General features: G+C 37.0%; 2 protein-coding genes and 1 long non-coding RNA gene across 5 annotated transcripts in view; 1 reads left to right on the top strand and 2 right to left on the bottom strand.

Annotated features, from left to right (window-relative positions):
* The window catches only part of LOC149618789 (ATP-binding cassette sub-family C member 1-like), a 245074-nt gene that overhangs the window by 19005 nt on the left and 199221 nt on the right, over positions 1-26848 (bottom strand). The window contains exon 3 of the mRNA XM_089853941.1: positions 10384-10560. Within this exon, the coding sequence (XP_089710067.1) occupies positions 10384-10560 (177 nt within the window). The remainder of the gene's footprint in view (positions 1-10383; positions 10561-26848) is intronic.
* Positions 1510-2541, top strand: LOC149618798 (uncharacterized). Its single transcript, XR_016375141.1, has 2 exons — positions 1510-1600; positions 1684-2541. It is a non-coding gene; the product is annotated as an uncharacterized LOC149618798 (long non-coding RNA).
* Positions 3234-6085, bottom strand: LOC149618797 (uncharacterized). 3 transcript variants are annotated; one of them, XM_089853945.1, is made up of 2 exons: positions 5505-6085; positions 3234-5414 (listed from the first exon to the last, which is right to left on the bottom strand). In XM_089853945.1, exon 2 carries the CDS (start codon positions 5257-5259, stop codon positions 3319-3321), a length of 1941 nt encoding a protein of 646 aa, XP_089710071.1. In that variant the 5' UTR covers positions 5260-5414; positions 5505-6085; the 3' UTR covers positions 3234-3318. The 3 variants fall into 3 exon arrangements, with proteins under 3 accessions (XP_089710071.1, XP_089710072.1, XP_089710070.1); XM_089853946.1 differs by having other exon boundaries at positions 3234-5479; positions 5587-6085; XM_089853944.1 differs by having other exon boundaries at positions 3234-5475; positions 5587-6085.

The raw sequence follows: 26848 nt of genomic DNA, 5'->3' as shown, positions 1-26848 counted from the left end.
CAAGCGGGAAAACACGGCGAACTAAATTAGTCAAAATATATTCTCGCTTCGCTACATGCATGGGCCTAGATATCTCGGAGGCTCCGGTTTTTCACATCAAATGCCATAAACACAACGTTAGATCAAATTACGGAAAGGCTTGGTTTCAATGTTACTACTATTGAAAATGTAACCGGAGCCTCCGAGATATCTAGGCCCATGCATGTAGCGAAGCGAGAATATATTTTGACTAATTTAGTTCGCCGTGTTTTCCCGCTTGGTGGCGCTTTCAGCACCGTAAAATAAACAAGTTCAGCCTCAGGACCCCGTCGACTGCTACAATATAAGGGCAAGGTATAGACGTAGAGCGGTGAAGCGGAGTGTCGTCATGACGTAAATGGTATTGATAAAACACAAGTATTTGGAAAAATGTGACTAACAATATCATTTTTGGTTTGCTTTCAATAATTGTAGCTGATAAGTTCATAAGATTTATTCCGTCAGCTTGTCACTGGTTAGTGAGACGTAGGTTTAACGTCGTAGATTCTCGTAAAGCGACGCCTGGTGAGGCGCTGTCAAAGGCTTAGTCATGATTAAATAGGAACATCGACTGCAATTTGTGCAAAACCGAGTGTAGTCATTTCTCGCGTGGTTCTGGAAGTAGCTCGAGCTATAAGTCTCTAGCATTACGAAGAATAGGTTGTGTCGTACTTATGGATTTCGCGTTAAAAAGCGTCTTCTGATGGCGGATTTGTCGGAAGACTTAAACGGATAGTTAAAAAATGTTTTTGAAAATTTCCGAAGATCTTTATTAAACAATCATTCCAAAGAAGTAAAGGATAAAAAAGCTAAGTTTTAAAAAATGAAAGGTTTTGAAGGGGTAAAAAATCCTCTAATGGTATATGAAAACTGTGAATTAGCAACTTCAAGAAGTTTTGTTTTACTAAAAAAACAACGATGTTAAAATCTCATAATTACTTTTTTGTCCATACAATCTAACCAATAGATTCAATAAAAAGTGAATAGCCCCTAAAAAATTACGTTAATTTAAAGGTGAAACCTTTCTCTTTCATAAAAGTTTTATAATTGGCCCCTAAAATGTCATCGATAATTTATGGAAGACCTCGGTCGCAACGGTCATTAAAGCGCCACCTCGTACACACAAAGGGTAAAAATATTTCCTCTATGAAACTGGATATTTCCCCACGTAAAATCGACATGCATGGGCCTAGATATCTCGGAGGCTCCGATGTGACCATAGTACCCCGGTTTTAGGTTGGGCCGAGGGTTGGGCATAAGCCTTAGGTGCAACAATTAATAACTTCTATTTACTCGTAACTTCGATACTACAATATAATTAACTCAATGATGCACAACAATGAAAAGCATTCTGATATTTTCAGGCGGCTACGAATGGACCCCAACTATAAAAGTCCATAAGATGTATTCCATAAGTTTGTCGCTGGTTACTGAGAGCTTGTTATGAAGTGACGTAGGTGAAAGGTCTTATATATTCTCGTAAAGCGCCGCCTGGTGGGGCATTGTCTCAAACTAAATAGGAAAATGGACTGCAAAATCGAGCGTAGTTAATTCTCTCTTGTCGTTCTCGAACTAGCTCTCAGTAAGTCTCTAGCATTACGAAGTATATTAAGTGTCATACTTATGGAACATATCTTATAAACTTATGCAACTATGGTACTCCAGAATCAAACTTCCCTCCTACAAGTGTGAACATTTGAGACATTAGTGACGGCATAATGCTTGCAAAGCATTGTGCATTGTCAAACTAAGTAGACGACGGGCTTGACGTCATTGAACATTGGTATCGATTTGTTAGAGTAAAAATATAACTGGATATGATCTGGCTTCGTTTTAGTATATTGAAGTACAATAGCAATTATTGTATTTATTATTATAACGCAAGTGCAAAGTTTTAGTCCAAATGCAGACTCATAACGGGGTCCAAAGATGTTTTGATACGGCGCTTTTAAAAACACTCATATTGTAACTTTAAAATTTGTCGCTAAAAATTAATTATGTTAAGTTTATTTTTGTTGCACATTATTTTGAATTTGTTTTTATATTTTATTTCCGGTGACTTTATTTTACGAGCTTGTATTAAAGGGACTGCAAAGAAGGCATCGGCAGGTGGGTAAAAATTATTTGAAATACGTCAGAGGCACGTGACCGAGGAGAGGCGTGGTTCAAAGAAGCTTAGTTCGTTTTACTTCGAAAAGTACCACTTCATGGAATTGGCGTTGCAACCTCGCGAAAAACAAGGACTAGATGCCCAGTTCCACTCCATGAGTAGCCTTTGGCATCACGTGATGTCTGTGACGTATTTAAAATAACTTTTACCCATCCCTTTAAGATACCTGTGCTGCGCGCCATTGCGAAACAGTACAATTGTTCAATTGACAGTTGTTTTAGGTTAGATTGTCATCGTAATTGTTCCGGAACTTAATCTATTTTGGAAAAAAAATGTAGATAAGGTTAATTAGCTGCAAATTATGTTAGTTAATTTATGAACGTTTGATGTACTATAAATATATTTTAACTTTGATTTGTTTAATTTTTATACAGGTCAGTAGATCTTTATTTGTTAGTAACTGTTGGCATATACAACACTATTTGTGGGCTTATGGGTGAGGTATTTTTTTAACATAACGTCATGCCTTAAAAGAATGGCCTTTTCCTAAATATAAAAGGAAAAATATTAAAAAAAATAAATGACCAAGTGGCGTCTGTTAAACCGAACCACTTACTCTTATAAATAAATGATCTCTTATTGCAGAATAAATAGCATTTAATTAGTCTTAAAAACGAAGACTACTGCACCATCCGTTTAGTGGCGTCTGCTAAACCGAACCACTTACCCTTACAAGATTTGTTGAATTCTCACAGGCGGAGAGAGGTTAACCAATAGTGGCGCAATAGTCCTCGTTTTTAAGACTAATTAAATGCTAATTATTTTGTAATAAGACATCGTGTATACTTTTAATAATTTTCCTTTCACATTTAGAAAAAGGACGTTCATTTAAGGGATAATGCTATGTTATTTAACCCTTCAATTTAAGTTTCGAATAAGTTCGAGATCGCATGAAACGTGGATGACATTGAAAATTACATATTTTTTAAAAACTTGTTACCTGATTATTAGACTTTCCTTTCGTCAACCAACCTGTTCAATGCGGCTCTGTAAAATTTGATCTGTTTAGGTAACAGAAACAATTAGGCATCATCCAAGACTACAATTTTTCATGACGTGAGAAGTATTTTTATTTGATCCAATATGTATAGGCTTAGTATACAAAAACATTACTCTAACATAGCTTGTGTTTATTCAGGTTCCTTTTTAATGACGAAGTCCTCGATTTGGACTCTCAATCGTGGATATGAAAAAACACTATATTCGGCGAGTTGCTTCGGAGATAACCTTTCCAATGCAACATGGGAAGCTCGCAATTTGAACTTTTGGAGGGAACATCTCGTACCTTTATGTTGAAACAAATCGCATTCATTTGCATACGCGGTTTTGCAAATATAGCACTCGTAAATAACAGGTTTCACATCAGTGCTTGAACAGTTTTCATATCTTCGCGAAGTTTCGAAATATTTGTCATACAAATGATTAGATTCTTCGTGTGCACGACGGGATGTTTCGGAAGGGAAACACAGACTACATTTAGAACACTTGAAAGGTTTAGCACGGCAGTGTAACAATTTATGTTTTTTCAGATGTTGGCCACATTTGAAGGCCGAACCGCATTCCGTACATTTGAACGGTCTTTCATCGGTATGCACCATTTTGAAGTGGCGATTTAAATTGGAAGGGGCTTTGAAGGATTTGTCACATTGTTCACAAGGAAAGGGCCTTTCGTTCTCGTGAACATCAATTATGTGAAGATTTAAACTACGTTCGGTTTCAAACTTTGCGTCACATAGGTCACATTGAAATGATTTGGTAGTCATATGAACTCTACTCTTGTGACGGCTTAAACTTTTTTTAGATTTGTAAGAACGCTCGCACTGTTGGCAATTCAATGGTATATACTCCAAGTGTGTAGCCTCGTGCAAATTTTGACTCGATTTCATTTTGAAAGATTTGTCAAACTTTTCGCATCTAAATGGTCGATCCGAAGAATGAAGAACCTTATGATTTTTTAGTTCCTGCAATCCGTTAAAGGTTTTATCGCATTCAGAACATTTGTGGAGTTTCAAATCAAGGTCATGTTGTGATTTGTAACTAGAGTTACACAAATCATATTTGGACATGTGAGTGAGTTGATGTTCTGCCAAAGTGTCTTTCCTTTTGAAGGCCATATGACACATTTGACATTTAAATGGGCGTTCGGACGTGTGTGTGAGTTGATGACTTGTCAAATTAGTTTTTGATTTGAAGGTCATCTGACACACTTGACATTTAAATGGACGTTCGGACGAGTGTGTGAGTTGATGTCCTGTCAAAGCAGATTTCCATTTAAAGGTCATCTGACACACTTGACATTTATATGGACGTTTGGACGAGTGTGTTAGTTTATGTTGTGCCAGGTCACTTTTGCGTTTGAAGTCCTTCTGACACAGTTCACATTGAAACGGACGTTTGGGCGAGTGTATGAGTTTATGACGTGCCAAGTCAAGTTTGCCTTTGAACGCCTTCTGACACACTTCACATATAAATGGGCGTTCGGACGTGTGTGTGAGTTTATGAAATGTCAAATTTAGTTTCGATTTGAAGGCCTTCTGACACACTTGACATTTAAATGGGCGTTCGGACGAGTGTGTGAGTTTATGAGCTGACAAACTCTCTTTCCATTTGAAGGTCATCTGACACACTAGACATTTAAATGGACGTTTGGACGAGTGTATGAGTTTATGTCGTGTCAAGACACTTTTGCCTTTGAAGTTCTTCTGACACAGTTCACATTGAAACGGGCGATCAGATGAGTGACTAACCTTATGCCTTGTTAAATGTGAATTATGATTAAACGACATGTCACAGACGTCACATTTGAAAGGCTTCTTAGCATTGTGTGATTGTCTGTCATTCATCAAAGGGGATAACTTCCTTTGTTCCTTTTTCTCCGTAACTTCTTCCACGTTGTCAATGTTTTCCGCTGAGGGATGAACCGAATCTGCTTCTTTAGAAGTACTAGTCTCGTCGTCATCGTTCTTAATGATGATTGGCCATTTCACTAAAACGTTTGAAGGTGTTTCCAAATTTCCCACCTCATCCGAGTCCGGCTTCTCAGTTTTTATGAATTTAATTGGGCGAAACATTCCAATAAATGATCGTAATTACTTTGTGTTCTTATATTTTTATGAAACTGGTATCCAAGAAATTAGTCTCTACTGAGTTACAGCTTACAACGTCCAGGTTTCAATAGGCTTGAAGAACGGCCATAATGATATATATTTCATCGTTGGTCTTGAGACTGAAATCATCCACGTAAGAAAGAAGTAGCTTGCTTTTTTAAACACCATAGGACTTTCTGCCTGTCTTAATGAAAAAAGATTTTACTTACTGAACTTGTCAAATCACACTAACTTTGATTTCATTCACGTTCATTCAATGATCTAAAATGTTTTTACAATATATTTACGTACAAATTCAGAGAAATTTGATTTCCAAGCGAAGAGCAACGCTAAAGACACTCCATTCTCCAAGACAACCGCATATAAGACTGGTAAGCCACGAGTCCACGAGATGGTTATCTTGAACACTGGCCTTCACGCAGCAGTGTCATCAACCTCTCTTTCTCAAAAGCGCTGGTCTTTCGTGGTTTTAAAGAACAAGATGTTCTACGACTCTAGCCCATAATTACACCACATCGTTTACGTACTCTCGCTAGTCCAACTTCAATAAACTTTATCCTAGCGAAGTATTTTCTAATATATGGCTACGTGGCAACGTGAATCACATGTCGCCAACTCCTCTCTTCAGTTATTAATACTTCTACTACTATTTCTATTCGGGTAAAACTATTAGTTCCATCGATACCAGGTAGCTAAGAAGAAACCAATAGACCTAAGGGCAAAATCGCCATAAGCGCGCGTCTTTATAAAGAAATCACCGTCCCTCGCACCGACTGCTTCTATCTCCTAGAATTGCCAGTGTGTAGCGTGAATCCTCCCCCGTTTTCACAGTGGCGTCGCTAGGCCTTTTGTGAGGGCTAACCCCCCCCTCCAAATTTCTAACAACCCCCTCAAAATAATCCGTAAAGCGTACCAAAATATTTCTCGTAGCCCCCCAAAATTTTACAGCAATATATAATAAATTATTCATAGATTCGTTTAGTTTCATCTTTGTAGAGATGAATTTCAATATCAAGTTAATTTTGAAGAAAAAAAGAATAACGAAAAGCAAATACATAGAGAAGACCATTCAACAGGTGGAGACATGTAAAAATTTTCACGTTCTTTCGAAGGGAGTGCCAGTAGTGGCGATTAAAAGCAACCCAAAACTTCATATGGTGGCGGTGAAGAAAAATAACATTTATAAATTTATAAAAATCTGACATAAAATTTTGAATTACACACAAAACGCGTAATTTCGCTGCTGGCCCATTGGGCCGAATCCCATTAGACCGAATGTCCCATTGAACCGTATGTCCCATTGAACCGTATCCCATTAGACCGAATGTCCCATTGAACCGTATCCCATTAGACCGAATGTCCCATTGAACCAAATCCCGTTGGACCGAATATAGCCAAAATGTGCGGGTTTATTATCTTAAAATTTTCATTGCTATTAAAAGATATATTTTTAACGCCGTATTTTAAAACCGAATTAAAAAAAACTCTTTTGGTTTAAAGAAAATACCCTTGTCCTTAAGCTTGCGTCTATCAATACACTTTCCTATATAAATAATGATACTGTGATGGTCAAATCCCAAGTTTAAAAGGATGCCTCTATTGTAACCGAGCCGAATCAAAGCCAACCTGAAATGACCCGTTAAACAATCAATATTTTGGAAAAGGCATATATTTATTATTCAAGGAACTTAATAAATGCAGCGTTAATTGCTCCAGAATCTTTATAAAAATAATTAGTTGGAAAAGGCCAACTTTTATTATGCAAGGACCTCAATGAAAATAAAAATATTATGGAAAATCGGTTATCCTACCACTTCCAATCATAACCTAACCTAACCTAACCTAACCTAACCAAACCTAAGCTAGCCTAACCAAACCTAAGCTAACCTAACCTAACCTAACCAAACCCAACCAAACCTAACCTTACCCTACCTAACCCAACCTAACAAAACATAACCTAACCAAACCTAACCTTACCCTACCTAACCCAACCTAACATAACCTAACCAAACCTAACCCAACCCAACCCTACCAAACCTAACCTAATCAAACCTAACCCAACCCAAAATAACCTAACCTGATTTGACCTAACCTTAACCCTCTAAAATATTAACGTAATTTTAATAAACTTTACGCAAAATATTTCAAATACTCAAAGGCCTTTATTGCAATAGTATTTTTTCATTACTTTATAGTTTCCCACACTAACGTAACTGCAATTAAGTTCAAATGAAATTAATAATCAATTGCATGAAACTATTATTACGTAGTTCACTTTTTCTTTCGGGGATTCGATCCAAGGACTATCGCACGGTAGTCCGATACTCTTCCACTGCGCCACGGTGAGACGAAAGTTCCTATCGCTGAATTAACTTATATAGCCTTATAAGTAATAATAATATTCCTAATAAAAAAAATCCCAATAGACAGAAACCGCACAAACGGCGGGATTTAAAATCATATTTCAGTTAAAATCGGTCGATTGGGAATTCGGTCGAATGGGATCCGATCCAATGTGAGGACACCGTAATTTCGATACTAAATTAGGCATTTTGACATCGGAAGTATATTTTTATTTAAAAAATTACCCACTCTGAAACTTTGAACTTTTTTGTTAATCAGTCTCTCTTCTTGCCCTTGATAATTTTGAGTGAGTTGATTGGATAAAGAATCAGCTATCTGACACAACACCAACAATTAGATTGTTTACCGTTAATTCACTTTCATTCTAAGACCTACATTGTTTCTGCAGTATATCTTGTCACGCTCCCTTTCTAAGCGTTCCTTTTTTTAACAGGGGTCGGTATCCCCTCCCCCTTCTTTATTGACACCTATACGGGATTTACGAGAGGTTTTCTCTGGGCGCTGCCATAACCTGTCGGCGGCCTTTAGTTAGTGGCTGACATTGCCTGTCGTCGAACGCACTCTCTAGCCTTGGCAGAACCACGGAGCTGTATTGTAGAAGGAGTAGAGACTCGTAGCTTCCCCTCTACTAAAAAAAGCTAGACCTTATTTGTCCATAAAAAGGGGGTATGAATTTTGACCCTCCCTTCAAACCTAGGCAAGCCAATGTAAACAATAAAGATGGCCGCGAGCTACGAACGTTCAGGAGGGTTAAGCCTCGGTCTTTTGTGTATCGACTTCCGAGTGACGGGAGTTTCTCAACGGTTTGCAAATCTTATTTAAATTTTTATTTTTACTATTATTTCTATTTATATTAATTACAATATAGAAAATATTCAAAGAATTAAGCCGGGAAAGAAGAAAACGGACGCCTTCTTTAAAACACGTGACGTCAGAGATTGTTTACATTGGCTCGGTATGCGCGAAAATTGTGCGTGGAGCACTAGTACGCTTATGTCTAGGCCCTAGAGGCCTAGTCTCTACTCCTTCTACAATACACATCCGTGGCAGAACAACTCTCCGAAAAGGGGGCGGTAACCTCTTAAGTCCCGTATAAACTCTTTGCCTCTGGAGTGGAAAATAACCTGGGCCCCACAGGAGACTAAAATATAACCCAACTGTACCGAAATCTGGTAAACAACCTCACTTCTATTTTTGATTTTAAGAAAGATAATCAGAATATAAATCGTGTTTTTATTAGTTACTAATCTCTAATTCTTAAAAACCCGCGTAACAATCTTAATTCTATAACGAAAACGTATGGGTGTAAAAATGAAAGTGAGTATAGCATTATCTTCCTCTAAATGTTTCTCCTCCAAACAGGAACAGAATAGAGTCATGCCTTATTTTGATTGTATTCATGGTTCGAGTCGGGATGCGGGAAGAGACAGACGTCGCAATAGAATATGATTTAAGTCTTCCGACAAATCCGCCATCAGAAGACGCTTTTTAACGCGAAATCCATAAGTACGACACAACCTATTCTTCGTAATGCTAGAGACTTATAGCTCGAGCTACTTCCAGAACCACGCGAGAAATGACTACACTCGGTTTTGCACAAATTGCAGTCGATGTTCCTATTTAATCATGACTAAGCCTTTGACAGCGCCTCACCAGGCGTCGCTTTACGAGAATCTACGACGTTAAACCTACGTCTCACTAACCAGTGACAAGCTGACGGAATAAATCTTATGAACTTATCAGCTACAATTATTGAAAGCAAACCAAAAATGATATTGTTAGTCACATTTTTCCAAATACTTGTGTTTTATCAATACCATTTACGTCATGACGACACTCCGCTTCACCGCTCTACGTCTATACCTTTCCCTTATATTGTAGCAGTCGACGTGGTCATGAGGCTGAACTTATGTTTATTTTACGGTAGTAAAAGCGCCCCAAGCGGGAAAACACGGCGAACTAAATTAGTTAAAAAAATATTCTCGCTTCGCTACACGCATGGGCCTAGTTCATTTCGGAGGCTCCGGTCCAGAATAGAAGGTCGAAGTTGGACATTCTTCAGTTTAGTCTTTTTCCGACTTGATTGACAAATATTGAGACTTCGAATTAAAAGTTTGATTTTATGAAAATAAAATATACCCTATTACTCATGGATATAGCCAGAAGTATATAATACTTCTTTTCAAGGAAAGTGTAGCCTACCACAAAGCGGGGTAAGTGTAACGTTATTCTTCCCAACATCGGAACTTTTGGAGCAAGGTTACAAAACCGAATCACATACGCGATAAATAGTTCCCTCGTCATTGCTCTAATAGCCTTTAACTATTTGCCAAGGCGCATGCATGCGCTTGTGGATTTTTGTTCCACGTCAAGACAATCAAGGTTTGTGGGTTGATTGCTGAGGATTTAGTACCAAACAGTTATAGAAATCACCCTAGCACGGTGCGATGCCCATCTTAAGTTTGATGAGCAGTAAAGCAAACAAAAAGGGTGAGCCTGGGAAGAATCATGTTATATAACTAAAGTATTAAGAGGATACAGAGTGTCATCCTTCTTCTATTATCCCCTTCTAGTATATCCTATTATAAGTGAAAGATTTATATGAAGCGGTTCAGTAGTTCCAGAGAATATATATTCCGTACATACAAACACGTTGTACCTCTTTTTTAATATTGGTATAAGCAAAATAAATTTAGGGTCGTGCAAAGGTGTTCAAGTACTTACACTTTTGGTAATAGTTAGATTTGAACAAGGAAGGGTTCTCCATTGTGACTTAGCGATGAACGACACTTCCAATGGAAGTAACAACCACAAGAACGCGCATGGTACCCAGACCAAGATTGTGTTTTGGAAACATGGCGTGAAATCCGGGTTATCCGTGTGCCAAGTTAAATTTGCGTCCTGTTAAAGGAGAAGGTCATGTGACATAATATTATACCTTAAAATAACGGCTTTCATCTAAATATAAAAGGGAAAATATAAAAAAATTATATCTTATTACAAAATAATAAAAAAACGCTGACTACTGCCTCGCCATCTTTAGAGACGTCTGCTAGCCAGAACGCCAACCCTTACCCCAATCCTGTGCTGTCAGTATACAGTCAGTGTTTTTAGGATAGATAAATCCTAATTAGTTTTAAACAGGGATAGATTTAATTTTATAAGTAGGAATGGAGAACAGAGTAATGTGGGCACGCATCAAAATCCACGGGACGGGGAGGGGTATGAAAGAAGAGGCGGGTCCTAGCGACAGAGGTAAAATGGAATTACGTATTTTTCGCCGTCCCCATCAGCAAGATCATGAAAACATAGTTTGAGTGAGCCAATAACATAATTTAAACTTTTCGTTACGTGTTGGAGGGAGGGGCTCTATACTGGGCTATGAGTCGGACTGAAGTATACTAACCCTTCTCCATTCCTACTTCTAAAATCACATCTATCCCTGACTGGAGATAAAGCTAGAAATGTGACTAGATATCCCTTCTTGGTATTATGTTATGTTGTCTAAACTTCTCATTCAAAATTAATCTAAACTTTCTATAAGTGTAAAGATTGTATATATTTTAAAGCTATAAAATGATGTATTTATTATTGAAAACACGTAACATACCCAAAATGTAGATTGACAAAATTCATCCAAAATTAATGTATTCATTTCAATATGAACTACACTAAAATTAATTAACTTGTGCTAGTCACTGCGAGGCTTTCAAACAACTAACTAGTCCTTTCATTAAAAAACCGATATAGCGGTGGTTTAAAACCTTACATGCAGACTGTGATACTTTATACAAAGAATTCACGTACATTATTGCTGAACACAATACAGCAGTGTGTGGGCTTTAAAATCCTACTTATACATTCGTAATTTTATTCTCTAAAAAGGGATTCACCGAGCTAAATTTTTCTTTATATAAATAGCATATAAAATAATAACTATCTCAATTGGAACGGCCACATTGTCCTAATATTTTTGCTTTTTATATTAACATTAATTGCTAAAGAGACTTTGCCTTCGAATTGTTTCAAACCTTTAGGCTTTCGGCGTAAACAGTGACTGGGGTAGAGGAAGTATAATGCTCTGTACTGAGACCTTGGTAAACGCGCGTGTTCTAGATGATTCGAAATTTTTGGTAAACAAACTGCGTTTATCTCGTTTGGAAAATATAACATTTACGATGAAATGTTTGGGTTTGATACAACGTTCCAGTGAGATCAAATAACTGTACTAGTTCTGATAATATAAATCGCTGATATATTTTCAAAATAATTGTAGAAAATAATTATGAAAGTTTCATCAAAAATTGATATCTAGTTTATTGGGGAGAAGATGTAAGATGCCTAAGTATTCGCGCGCCATTGTCCCAATCCCCTTTTCAAAATACAAGGGGGGACGTAAAAAGAGGCCGGGTTATATCGCCTCTCCTCAGTCGTCAGTAATTTCAGTCATTCGCGTCGCGCTGACGTGAGTTTTCAAGAACCAATGAGAGATGCTGGCTGTAATTTAGAGGCGGGGATTAACTACGGACATATGTTTGGACTGGAGATAAAGCCGGAAATGTGGCGAATTAAACCATTTCCCTAATAAACTAGATATCACTTCTTGGTTTCATCAAAAGACGTAGAAGGAAAAGTTACTTAATTAGTTGATTATTATCATACTTTCATAAAATATGTTCCATGAGTTTGTCACGGATTACCGAGAGCTTGCAAAGAAGTGACGTAGGTGAAACGTCATAGATTCTCGTAAAGCGATGTCTGGTGAGGCGGTGTCAAAGGTTTAGAACAAACTAAATAGGAAGATGAAAGTACTGCAAAAATAACCTACTGTAGTCAATTTTCGCTTGTCGTTCTCGAACTAGCTCGAGCTGTAATTCTTTGGTATTACGAGGTATAGGTAGTGTCAAACTTATGGAACATATCTTATAAACTTATGATATTACTGATCATTACACGTAAAATAATTAACCAAACTCACCAAATGAGTTCCTTAATTAAAACAAATTATCAAAGCTCAAAACTAATAGACTTTTTTCAAAAGTCAAGTGTAAAATAGGCTCTTGTGTTACATCTAGAAAACAAATTTAGCAAAAGGACTTCGTTGGGCTAATAAAGTATTTGGATACACATACAAGATGTTCCATCTTAACCCTAATTCAAGCAGATGATACTGTGACCCCTCCCCTTTTTAAATCGACCTATTTTACGAAAAAACCATCACCTTTTTGGTTGGTTTAATGGTTAAATTAAGGCTGATCTTCAGCGACCTGCGTCAATTTGTGGAACAGATCCACAGTGATCATAGACATTTCTGCCCATTTAATTACAGACAACTTTTGTACTTGTGACAATTAACACTTGATTTATCGTCCTAGATTTTACTTCTACATAGGCGGCCACCATAGGTTGGCAATTTTCCCTGTCTAATTCGAAATAAGTGTTACAGACGTAGTTTGATAAGCATTATCATATAGGCTTCGTCTAAGAGTAAACTAAGACCGATGAAGGGGCACTTCGAGTGCTTCCGATCTTGAACGGAAGTGAACCGGAACTAGCCTTAAGAGAAGGATATTTTTTGGGGTTGTGTTTCTCACTGCTGTTTTCCCTCTAGTTTCGTCTTTTGTGTGTCGAAAGGTCAAGCAGTATACGATATTGTTGATTACATTGCGCAAGTTGGTTAGTTTATATTTAACAGAAGTTACGTTTTATCAAAAATTTACTAAACAACCGCACTTTGCTAAAGAATGTTCTTTTAAATATATATAAAAATTAATAATAACAGCTATTTGTTTATATTCGGTTTATTTGGATTTTGGAGATATTTTGTTATAAGATACTGAAATGCGAGAAGAATGTTGCAATAGATTTTGCATGGTTTATTTATCTGAAGGACAAAGCGCACCTATGTAAAATTCTGAAAATAAAAGGAAGATTAGTCACAAACTGTAAAGGGATAAGAACTAGAAAGAGATCAGTCACAAACTGTAAAGGGGTAAGAACTAGAAAGAGATTAGTCACAAACTGTAAAGGGGTAAGAACTAATAGGAGATTAGTCACAAACTGTAAAGGGACAACAACTAAAAAGAGATTAGTCACAAACTGAAAAGGGATAAGAACTAAAAAGAGATTAGTCACAAACTGTTAAGGGATAAGAACTAAAAAGAGATTCTTCACAAACTGTAAAGGGATAAGAACTAAAAAGATATTCGTCACAAACTGTAAAGGAACAAGAACTAAAAAGAGATTCTTCACAAACTGTAAAGGGATAAGAACTAAAAAGATATTCGTCACAAACTGTAAAGGGACAAGAACTGAAAAGATATTAGTCAGAAACTGTAAAGGGACAAGAACTGAAAAGTGATGAGTCACAAACTGTAAAGGGACAAGGACTAAAAAGACATTGGTCACAAACTGTAAAGGGACAAGAACTCAAAAGAGATTAGTCACAAACTGTAAAGGGTAAGAACTAAAAAGATATTCGTCACAAACTGTAAAGGGACAAGGACTGAAAAGTGATTAGTCAGAAACTGTAAAGGGACAAGGACTAAAAAGACATTGGTCACAAACTGTAAAGGGACAAGAACTGAAAAGTGATTAGTCAGAAACTGTAAAGGGACAAGGACTAAAAAGACATTGGTCACAAACTGTAAAGGGACAAGAACTCAAAAGAGATTAGTCACAAACTGTAAAGGGTAAGAACTAAAAAGATATTCGTCACAAACTGTAAAGGGACAAGGACTGAAAAGTGATTAGTCAGAAACTGTAAAGGGACAAGGACTAAAAAGACATTGGTCACAAACTGTAAAGGGACAAGAACTGAAAAGTGATTAGTCAGAAACTGTAAAGGGACAAGGACTAAAAAGACATTGGTCACAAACTGTAAAGGGACAAGAACTCAAAAGAGATTAGTCACAAACTGTAAAGGGTAAGAACTAAAAAGAGATTAGTCACAAACTGTAAAGGGACAAGAACTAAAAAGAGATTAGTCACAAACTGTAAAGGGACAAGGACTAAAAAGACATTGGTCACAAACTGTAAAGGGACAAGAACTCAAAAGAGATTAGTCACAAACTGTAAAGGGTAAGAACTAAAAAGAGATTAGTCACAAACTGTAAAGGGATAAGAACTAAAAAGATATTCGTCACAAACTGTAAAGGGACAAGGACTGAAAAGTGATTAGTCAGAAACTGTAAAGGGACAAGGACTAAAAAGACATTGGTCACAAACTGTAAAGGGACAAGAACTGAAAAGTGATTAGTCAGAAACTGTAAAGGGACAAGGACTAAAAAGACATTGGTCACAAACTGTAAAGGGACAAGAACTCAAAAGAGATTAGTCACAAACTGTAAAGGGTAAGAACTAAAAAGAGATTAGTCACAAACTGTAAAGGGATAAGAACTAAAAAGATATTCGTCACAAACTGTAAAGGGACAAGAACTCAAAAGAGATTAGTCACAAACTGTAAAGGGTAAGAACTAAAAAGAGATTAGTCACAAACTGTAAAGGGACAAGAACTAAAAAGAGATTAGTCACAAACTGTAAAGGGACAAGAATTATAAATAGATGAGTCACAAACTGTAAAGAGGTAAGAACTAATAGGAGATTAGTCACAAACTGTAAAGGGACAACAACTAAAAAGAGATTAGTCACAAACTGTAAAGGGACAACAACTAAAAAGAGATTAGTCACAAACTGAAAAGGGATAAGAACTAAAAAGAGATTAGTCACAAACTGTTAAGGGATAAGAACTAAAAAGAGATTCTTCACAAACTGTAAAGGGATAAGAACTAAAAAGATTTTCGTCACAAACTGTAAAGGAACAAGAACTAAAAAGAGATTCTTCACAAACTGTAAAGGGATAAGAACTAAAAAGATATTCGTCACAAACTGTGAAGGAACAAGAACTAAAAAGAGATTAGTCACAAACTGTAAAGGGATAAGAACTAAAAAGATATTCGTCACAAACTGTAAAGGGACAAGAACTGAAAAGATATTAGTCAGAAACTGTAAAGGGACAAGAACTGAAAAGTGATGAGTCACAAACTGTAAAGGGACAAGGACTAAAAAGACATTGGTCACAAACTGTAAAGGGACAAGAACTCAAAAGAGATTAGTCACAAACTGTAAAGGGTAAGAACTAAAAAGATATTCGTCACAAACTGTAAAGGGACAAGGACTGAAAAGTGATTAGTCAGAAACTGTAAAGGGACAAGGACTAAAAAGACATTGGTCACAAACTGTAAAGGGACAAGAACTGAAAAGTGATTAGTCAGAAACTGTAAAGGGACAAGGACTAAAAAGACATTGGTCACAAACTGTAAAGGGACAAGAACTCAAAAGAGATTAGTCACAAACTGTAAAGGGTAAGAACTAAAAAGATATTCGTCACAAACTGTAAAGGGACAAGGACTGAAAAGTGATTAGTCAGAAACTGTAAAGGGACAAGGACTAAAAAGACATTGGTCACAAACTGTAAAGGGACAAGAACTGAAAAGTGATTAGTCAGAAACTGTAAAGGGACAAGGACTAAAAAGACATTGGTCACAAACTGTAAAGGGACAAGAACTCAAAAGAGATTAGTCACAAACTGTAAAGGGTAAGAACTAAAAAGAGATTAGTCACAAACTGTAAAGGGACAAGAACTAAAAAGAGATTAGTCACAAACTGTAAAGGGACAAGGACTAAAAAGACATTGGTCACAAACTGTAAAGGGACAAGAACTCAAAAGAGATTAGTCACAAACTGTAAAGGGTAAGAACTAAAAAGAGATTAGTCACAAACTGTAAAGGGATAAGAACTAAAAAGATATTCGTCACAAACTGTAAAGGGACAAGGACTGAAAAGTGATTAGTCAGAAACTGTAAAGGGACAAGGACTAAAAAGACATTGGTCACAAACTGTAAAGGGACAAGAACTGAAAAGGGATTAGTCAGAAACTGTAAAGGGACAAGGACTGAAAAGTGATTAGTCAGAAACTGTAAAGGGACAAGGACTAAAAAGACATTGGTCACAAACTGTAAAGGGACAAGAACTGAAAAGTGATTAGTCAGAAACTGTAAAGGGACAAGGACTAAAAAGACATTGGTCACAAACTGTAAAGGGACAAGAACTCAAAAGAGATTAGTCACAAACTGTAAAGGGTAAGAACTAAAAAGAGATTAGTCACAAACTGTAAAGGGACAAGAACTAAAAAGAGATTAGTCACAAACTGTAAAGGGACAAGAATTATAAATAGATGAGTCACAAACTGTAAAGAGGTAAGACCTAAACAGAAATTAGTCAAGATCATTACTAGGTCCTATTACGAATCATGTTGTGTAAACTAAAAGGTGTCAGAAATTCCTTAGTTTGTATACCTGATGGCGCCACAAACACTAAATTAAGATCACGTTATATTTCTGTGTCTAAAAACAAGAAAACCTTTTCACAATAATGTGGTCCCCATCGGAATCCGTATGGGGGCTTTCCCTTAAATATATATAAAAAAGATTCACTTATATGGCTTTTGATCTCCAATTTTTGTAAGATAAGCTAATTTTCAACCAGTTCTTTTCATCTTTAGTGCCTTATTTTTAGCACGATCATGATCTAATTCATTAAGTTTATCCCGGCTCCATATCAGTCTAATTAAAATAACTCGCTAAATCTTCCGAGCCTGCTTAAAGTGAATATCCCGATAGACTTTTAATTTAATTTTGAAGCGCCATCAAAAATATTCCAAGGGTTGCATATAAAGGCACGAAGGAAGGCTAAAAGTTTATCATAGACTAGTTACCCACGGACTAGTGACGGAAAGCCTTTCTAATATCCGTGCGGAGCCTCCGAAATGAACTAGGCCCATGCGTGTCGCGACGCGAGAATATTTTTTTAACTAATTTAGTTCGCCGTGGTTTTACGCCTGGGGGCGCTTATATTACCGTAAAATTAACAAAGTTCAACCCCGTGACCCTGTCGACTGCTTAAGTATTTGGGCCAAGGTCGCGGATTGTAAGTATAGACCCTAAAATAAAAAATAACAAGCTGGGCAGTCAAAAGCTGAGAGGAGCAACCGCCACGAAAGGGGGGATGAAAAGGGAGGGCAATTCGGTTCAGTTCAGTTCTTTGACCAATGAAATACGTTATTTTTCACCTCCCAAGTCCCACTCCCAATTTCCCAAATCATAATATCGTCTGCTCGACCAAAATCCAAACATTAGGCTTAAGCTTGTTGATTTAGCGATCTTTACTTAATGCCGAGTTTACCCTCGTAATATTGTATATTATATTTGAGATATTTTGTAAATGGGGAACTTAAGACGTGGTTCGAAATGTTGCGTCAACAAATTCCCACAAACCCACCATCAAGCATCAACCAAAGACAAAGAACAGTGCTGTGTTATGTTCAGCACTGAATATTGTAACCTGCGTTCAGGAATATTAACCATAAATGTCAACGCCGTATACTATAAGACTTCGGTTTTATCGATTACAGTAGACTGAACGCAGTTTAAGGAACCAATCAGGTTCGTCATACGGGTTGTCTTTTCCCAGCAAGCTCTGCGGCTACTGGAAAAACCGTTGGGATTTTTGAACGATTAGTTTTAAGCGTCTATACGTTTTTATTACTCCTACTGAATTATTTAAATTGAAATAATTTATTTTGTTGTCATCAATACAATCTAACCGAAAGATTTAATAAAAAGTGAATAGTCCCGAGAACATTTAGGATGAAACTTTTCTCTATCATAAAAATTATATGACTGACCCCTAAAATATCAACGATAATTTAAGGAAGACCCCTGTCACAACGGTAATATAAGCGCCATCTCTTACACATATATGGTGAAAATATTTTCCTTAACAAACTGGATATTTCCCCACATAAAATTTGACATGCATGGGCCTAGTTCATTTCGGAGGCTCCGATCCGTGAGAAGTTTCCTTATTTCTGTTGTAACCATAGAGGATCTAAAGTTGAGGAGTAGGAACTCTTGCCTTTACAAATGCATAGGGGAATATCTCGCCAAAAAGTATACACTTCATTTCAGGTTCTTGCGATATTGTTGATTGTCTTCTATATAAAACACTTCCCTATTGGTTGAATTGTGTCGTCTGCTTCACTCTATTAACTCTATGAAGGCGGATAGTAATTTATATACCCGGAATCACGTGCCAACAGTCAACACGAACGCCGCAAGTACCTGTAAAATTTTAACGGGAACTGAATGCAACAACGTTCAGCTCCTCTACACTGTACCTTCCATATCTACTGTATACCTTTTTCATGGCTTATACCATAAATTATGATCTACCATTAAGTTTCTATGTCTGAATGGAATCCGTGAAGACAACTCTGTCCCCCCTGCCCAACCTATAAGCACTTTACACCAACCCGCCATTAAATTATATGAGACAATACCAACGTGAAAGGCATCCCTTTAGTGTACTCTTAGGATGAAACACGAGAGATGATAAAAACCACTCCTCGATTGCCGAAACTTAAAAAAAAATAAGTGAAGGAAAAGTACCACGCGAAACATGTAAAAAACTCAGTTTGAAGCTAGCAGGAAAAGACCCCACTATAAAGAGGCCCTAAACTAAAAATTCCACCCAAGATAGTCAGGACACCCCATATGAACATCTCCCTTATGCCGCTCGTGGCTTAACAGCTCCACAAAAAAATAGTATCTCTGGTGTTTTTGACAAAACAGCTTCAGATGGCTACTTAAAGAGTATGATTCGATTATGATTGCATTAGGGGCCAGAATCGGTTTTTCGAGATATTTTCTCGGGAAGACGCAACCCAAATTTTGCCTGATAAATGTTACTAAAAGTACTTCTGATATTACCTCTTGTTGATAACCTATTGAAGTGACTAGAGCCGCTTATACAGACGGTTTTAGTCCACCCTTTAATGGTCCACTGTTTCCGAGCTCCAATATTAAGGAGATTAAAACGCGTCAAAATTCCGTGTTGGTGCTATGCCTCCCTCTTAACCTTTAGACTCTTCAAGCCAGTTAATCTTTGTTACATCTGAGAGAGATGGGGGTTTGCCAGCTTTCTAGGGTTAACTTGGTAAGGCAAAGGCTAACGTCCGTCCTTAGCACAATTTTAAAATTTATGGAGTATAAATTTTAGCGAGTTTTAAAATATAAATATCACGTACAGGCTTTAATTCAGTCAATAATAGCTTTAGAAAGTTGATGGTAAAAGATGAACTCCTTATTCAAATTTATATTGTGTTCTCGAGCCCTTAGTACTATTTGTGAACTCAAAGGGCTTACTACATTTTTAAAGGCTAAATAAATGCACGTTCACATATAATGTAGAGATATGGGTTTGAACATGAGTTAATAATATGTTAGCTCCCTATAAGTTACTCAGGCAATCCATTTTTATACTCCAGCGTTTTCTCCCGCGCCGCCGGCTTCCCAATTATATGCGACGCTCTGCGGCCGCCACGTGAACGAAAATCTTATTTACTCTTCTTTCCGGTTTTTTCCCGGAAGCGCGTGTAGTGGAAGCTAGCCAATGATATCGGAGCTGTTTAAGCGGCCGAATATTTCGCTCACTAGCCTCGGTTAAGAAAACAGTAAAGTGGATTGGATTTAGCTCAGTTGTATAATTTTCTGTTTTCAAGTCACAATAACAACTCTTATCTTTAGAATTCTTTATCAATATCGGCAAATTGCATTGAGTTCCTGCATTTCTTTGTCACAGTACTGACATAAACGCCATGATTTAATGTTAAATCGTTAAACATAAACATTCACGACTAAAACACTCCCTTGGTGAAAATGCAGCCGACGACTCGAGGTCGAGGAGCCGTACGAGCGGGATTTTTTTTTTTCGACAAGAGAGAGCGGGCGAAATGAGAAGAAATCGCTGGATACATTACGCCTATGGAGCCTGAGTAACATATAGGGAGCTAACATATTATTAACTCATGGTTTGAATAAATGTCGCTAATTGTTACAAGTATCACGTAACTAATCTGAAAAAACAGTTAACTAGTAAGCAAGTTATATAAAGATTCTTTGTTTTATAGGGGCATATTTTAGCCTTATTTATATTCCCACACTATTCATTATAAAGCAGGGTGTTTCAGATAAACCTGCCTTAAATTATGGTTGTGTTCATAAGGTTAAACGGAGTACAAAGTGTTAAAAAACGTGGGGTGTACCGGAGCCTCCGAAATGATCTAGGCCCGTGGTTATCGAGAAGCGAGAATTTTTCTTTAACTAATTTAGTTCGCCGTGTTTTCTCGCTTGGTGGCGCTTTTAGTAACGTAAAATAAATATAAGTTCAGCCTCATGACCCCGTCGACTGCTACAATATTAGGGCTAGACATAGAGCGGCGAAGGCGAAGTCGCGGATGGTAAGAAAACGTTTTTAGAAAATTTCCGAAGACCATTATTAAACAATAACTCCAAAGAAAGGATGAAAAAGGTTAAAAAATATAAGGTTATGATGGGGTAAAAAAAGCATCTTATGGTATAATAAAAGTTTTGTTTCACTTGAAAAACAACAATGTTAAAATCTCATAATTAATTTTGTTGTTCACACAATCTAACCAAAAGATTCAATAAAAAGTAAATAGCCCCTAAAACATTAACGTTAATTTAAGGGTGAAACCTTTCTCTTTCATAAAATTTTTATAATTGGCCCCTAAAATATCAACGATAATTTATGGAAGATCCCTTTCGCAACGGTAATAAAAGCGCCATCTAGTACACATATTGTGTGAAAATATTTCCTCTATGAAACTGGATATTTCCCCACATAAAAATCGACACGCACGGGCCTAGATCATTTCGGAGGCTCCGATCTAAGAAAGTTACTATAACTTTACTTAGCAATACGTCATAGCCACGTGACTGAGCAAAGGCGTGGCTCAAAGAAACTTAGTTCGTTTTATTTCGAAAACTATTCCATTATAGGGAACTGGCCATTCTGCAATCTTGCGAAAAACCAGGATTACGTGTCCAGTCCCACTCTATGTGTAGTCTTTGTATCTTGGCATCACGTGGTGCCTGTGACGTATTTCAAATCATTTTTTCCCACCAGTCAATGCATTATCATCGTTAAATTAAACATTTAACTTTGAAAAACACATATATGGGGTTACCGAGGCTTTCACTCCTAATATAGAAACATAACTTGAAAGAAACTAAGTCTATCTAGAGAAAACAAGACAAGAACACCCCTCAAATCAATTTCATCACCCAATAGACAAAAAGGATAGGGCACAAAAAAGGACTCTTAAGACATAGTCCCTACGGGGAATCCATGGAAAAATAAAAAAAGAAAAAAGGACAAGCCCAGAACATGCACGCTTCGTCGAACAGAGCAAGCTAACCTCCCGAAGACCGCTCCGCCCTAGCCTGTCCTCGACTTCTCCGTTAAAACCAGAACAACTATTACCAATTCACGTTGTCCAAATGGTCAACGGAGCGACTCCAATACTTCTACGCTAGAATCCCCAACCTCTTCCATACCCTTACTCCTTGTCTTTCTCCGACAGAAAGCCACAAATTCAGTGGGATAATGTCACAAGTCCAAAAGCTAACATGTGGTGGGTGAGTTAAGATACTGTCGGGTTGTAACGACTACTGTAAATGGGTTACTTAAACGGTCCAAAAAGATGTTTTACATTCATTTAGCTAGTCATTTTATGGGTCTTTGTTTTTATACAAAGATTAGCAGCAAAGAGATACTTTTGTTACTTTAAAACGAGTCTAAAGGATATGCCAACCCGTATACTAAATCTTAATTAAAATGGAAATCGGGGTAAAACAGTGCCTTCCACTTCGCTTTTCGGCGCCTGCGCTCTAAACGTTTTGGGTCTGGAAACAGTGCGCAGAAACGGCTAAGGGTCAACCCCCTTGTATGTCTCGATGCTGAGGGTTGCCAACCCCCTTTTTTACATACATACTACTTGTGAATATCGTCCCTGCAAGATTTCAGCTTCCAAGGAAAATTATTTTGGACTGGGTGTTGATTATTATATCAGTTATACCTTTTATTTATTTATTTATTTTTAGTTATACCTTAAGTTTAAAAGATTTGTTCCATAAGTTTGTCACTGGTTACAAACTTTACCTTGTCATGTAGTGAGTGAGTGAGGTAGGTCATAGATTCTCGTAAAGCGATGCCTGGTGAGGCGCTGTCAAAGGCTTAGTAAAGCCTAATAGGAAGATGAACTGCAAAATTAACCGAGTGTAGTCAATTCTCTCTTATCGTTTTCGAACTAGCTCGAGCTGTAAGTCTCTAGCATTAAGCAGTATAGGTAGTGTCATACTTTTGGAACTTCTAATAAACTTTTGGTAATACATGTTGCCACATTTTAATGTATCTAGGCGAATTACCAGGCCAAGGGGAACTTTGTTAATAGTTAAAATAAATTTCCAAGAGGATCCTTACGATTGTTTTTTTTTATTTTTTTATTTCAATTAGATATACAGTAAATTAATAGCAAATCGAAATTTTAAAATCAACAAGATTCTGGAAATTTTTGTTTCAGCGGTGAGGGAATATTTCAGTCGCACAGACGTAAGATTACAGCATTAATCAAAGAAATTAAATCCCATACGAGTACGGGCAATTCAGTTCAGCGTTACCTAATCAGGAGATTTTCACTTTATGTAACGTATCACTTAATTATTAAAATTGCAAAAACGATTTCAGGCACGATTTTAAAAACTCAAGACGCCTCTAGCTCTTTCTTCAAATATATCTCCCTTAATTAAAATTATCGCAACAGTTCCTTTAACAAAATGTTTGAAAAGAAAAACAAGTTGGGAAACCAAAATAAATCTCTTCGAGTCGAGACGCAATTAAGAGGTTCTTCTTAAATAATTAAATAAATATATTTGACAGTAATTATTTTAATCATCATTAATTTACCTTAATTATAGTTAAATTGTTTTAAGAAACTTCATTCCCAAAATCGTTTTAAACATAGATATTGTTGAAGTTTGAATTCTAGCGTATGCCTCTTCAACAATTTTTGGAAATTTAGGGAATATAAAGCTACTGATTCACTGTAAATGATAAGAAAAGCCGCAATTGCGTGAACCTTTGGTGGAAGCCCTACCGTCGAGAGGGTACACGTTTCTCGTAACCCTAGCCGATCGCCGCGTAATTCTTAATGCTAAGGAAATGAGTAAAAGCCAATAATTGCTTTCTGCAAACACATTTGCTCCGATTTGCCAACTGCGAACGCGGTTATAGACACACACAGGGACAAGTCCAGTGTAATACTCTCCTTGACGTCTTCGTTAGTCGGAGAGGTAAAAATGTATGTGTTATATAATCAAGCAGTTTTAAGTAACTGCAATGCATTAGTGTTTAAAGGTCGAGGTCCAATAGAAATAGTTCTAGGAACACTGAAAAGAGCATCATTAAGCGACCGTGACGATGTACGCTTTTCAGCCTCTATAATATTTTTAAGAAGTCCCTGGCTAATTCAACCCATGTAACGCGGTTATAGAAGTACTACGAGAAAACAATAGAGCATTGCATAATTTTTTCACTAAAATTTCCATCCTCTTGATAAGAAACAAGTGATTCTAGGTGAACTGAAAGTCGTGAATTCAGAGAAATAAGAGACTCTGGAGCTATTTTCTGAGTTAACGATAAAAATTCACCGAAAAGTCTACTGAACCAGGGTTCAAAAAAATCCAGGCCAACTGGTTTTTTTTTTGATTTTTTGATTTTTGGGTTTTTTATCTTTAGCAGTTGCGTGCATGGTAAAATTTGTCATTCAAAATAACTGTTTATAAAAATGACATAAAATGTTTTATAAAAAATAATAAATATTTGAAGTTGAAACAACAAATATCTTAGAAATATCGTAAACTATTTTTAAACTTAAATTATTCTAGCACTAAAATTTATCAAAATGGAATATCTTAGTGATGGGTTTTATTAAGTTGGTTTTTTGCGAGTTTTAGATCTTGGGTAAAAAACTTGGATTTTTTTATTAATTGGAACTCACCTAAAGAAATTAGTAGTGTTTATCACCAGTTCGGCTAGAATCGGGTTGCAAGGCATTTGGTTATCCTAGAACCCTTAAAAATGTTACTGGAACCGGAGGCTGGAACATTGACTTAGTCACCCATTGCATGTTTGATACACGGTTTTCAGTTCGTCTAGAAGTCTTTTCGTTGGATTTTGGCCTTGTTTATGTGATCCATGTACAAATGTTACATTGCAAATTACAGACTGTTTCAAAAACGTTGGTAGGACCGAGGGACAGTGAGTTGGCTCTACAGGCAAATTTGATTCGAAAATTTTACACTTTGCTTTAGAACTACCATAAACAAGTAATTATTTGATTTTTTGACGGATGCCCCTTTAAATTTAATTAACAAACTTAATGGCAATGTTAATTTAATTAAGGGGTCACCCATCAAACACTATAATCGTAATCTTGAACCCATCACTGTGTTTGGTCCCACCACGGTTTTTGTAACAACCTGTAAACTATAGTATTTGGAGCAAAAACATTTTCAACTTTTACGATTTAAAACTGCATTAACTTTTATCATGAGTTAATAATATGTTAGCTCCCTATAAGTTAGTCAGGCTCCATAGGAGTAATGTATCCAGCGATTTCTTCTCATTTCGCCCGCGCGGGAAAAAAATCGGAATGTTGCGCTCTCTCTGGTCGAAAAAAAAAATCCCGCTCGTACGGCTCCTCTACCTTGAGTCGTCGGCTGATTTTTCACCAAGGGAGTGTTTTAGTCGTGAATGTTTGTTTTAACAATATAACATTAAATCATGGCGTTTGTGTCAGTACTGAGACAAAAAATGCAGGAACTCAATGCAATTTGCCGATATTGATAAAGAATGCTAAATATAAGAGTTGTTATTGTGACTTGAAACCAATTATACAACTGAGCTAAATCCGATCCACTGATCTCTTAACTGCTTTCTTAACCAAGGCTACTGAGCGAAATATTCGGCTGCTTAAATAGCTCCGATATCATTGGCTAGCTTCCACTGCACGCGCTTCCGGGGAAAAACCGGAAAGAAGGGTAAATAAGATTTTCGTTGACGTGGCGGCCGCAGAGCGTCGCATATAATTGGGAAGCCGGCGGCGCGGGAGAAAACGCTGGAGCATAAAAATGAATTGCCTGAGTAACTTATAGGGAGCTAACATATTATTAACTCATGCTTTTATGTCATTTGAAAACGTTTCGTTTAAGTTAGTATCTTTTGGACCAGAGATATAAAATTAACCTCGTTAATATTTGAAACGTAAAAAATTCGTTCCCATTTTTTAGCTATGTGTGTTATCAAGAAGTGATATCTAGTTTATTAGCCATAGTCCCAGTCCCCCCTTTCAAAATACAAGGGGGACGTAAAAGGAGGCCGGGCTAATTCGCCTCTTCTCAGTCGAAAAATACGTAATTTTCGTCATTCGCGTCGCACTGACGTGAGTTTTCAAGAACCAATGAGATGCTGGTTGTAATTTAGAGGCGGGGACTAACTCCGGACCTACGTTTGGACTGGAGATAAAGCTGGAAATGCAGCGAATTTATGCCTTCTCACTAATAAACTAGATATAAATTCTTGGTGTTATATAATAATATTTGTTATAGCGTACCAACGCCATCCAGAAGCTAAAATAAAGTATATTGTAATGAGAGAAAGTGGGATGGTTAGGACGATTGGGTGGAAGGGATCTTACTAAAATGGATAAAGATACAGAGTGAATGTTTTTTAATTAATTTTTTGATGAGATTTAACTACAGTAACGTAAATCCCCGTTAAACAATGTTAACCACTTCTAATCTTATGATGCCTCCAATTCAGAAGGGGGAAATGTTCAGCCCCATTTATACTTAAAAAAAGGAAGGCTTCCGGAAACGTTTCATCTACAACGCCGGACACAGTCCGATTTAACGAACACGATTCTCACATTTCACCATATTAAAAAATACTAGGTTTGTTTCAGGGGCAAAGGTTAATCTATATCTATATAAATCAACGTCCTGACTGACTGATAATCAACGCCCAGCCCAAACCGCTTGCTCTAGGCGGCTGAAAATTTGCAGGAACGTTACTCATAAGTAGTAGGCGCGTACTGCAAAAGATTTTTCCAATCCGCCGCCATCTTAATAAATGGCGCCCAGAAATGTAAAAAATCTTCTCTATGCATCAAAGTCCGCGCGTTTCAACCGATTTCCCAAATATTTAGTAC

This window comes from Phalangium opilio, unplaced genomic scaffold (genome assembly GCF_054372755.1).
Source record: "Phalangium opilio isolate 3A_F unplaced genomic scaffold, DU_Popi_V2 ptg000209l_1, whole genome shotgun sequence".
In the NCBI taxonomy this organism is placed as follows: Eukaryota; Metazoa; Arthropoda; class Arachnida; order Opiliones; family Phalangiidae; genus Phalangium; species Phalangium opilio.
Note: the sequence above shows the minus strand (reverse complement) of the source record. Positions and strands in the feature narration are given on the sequence as shown.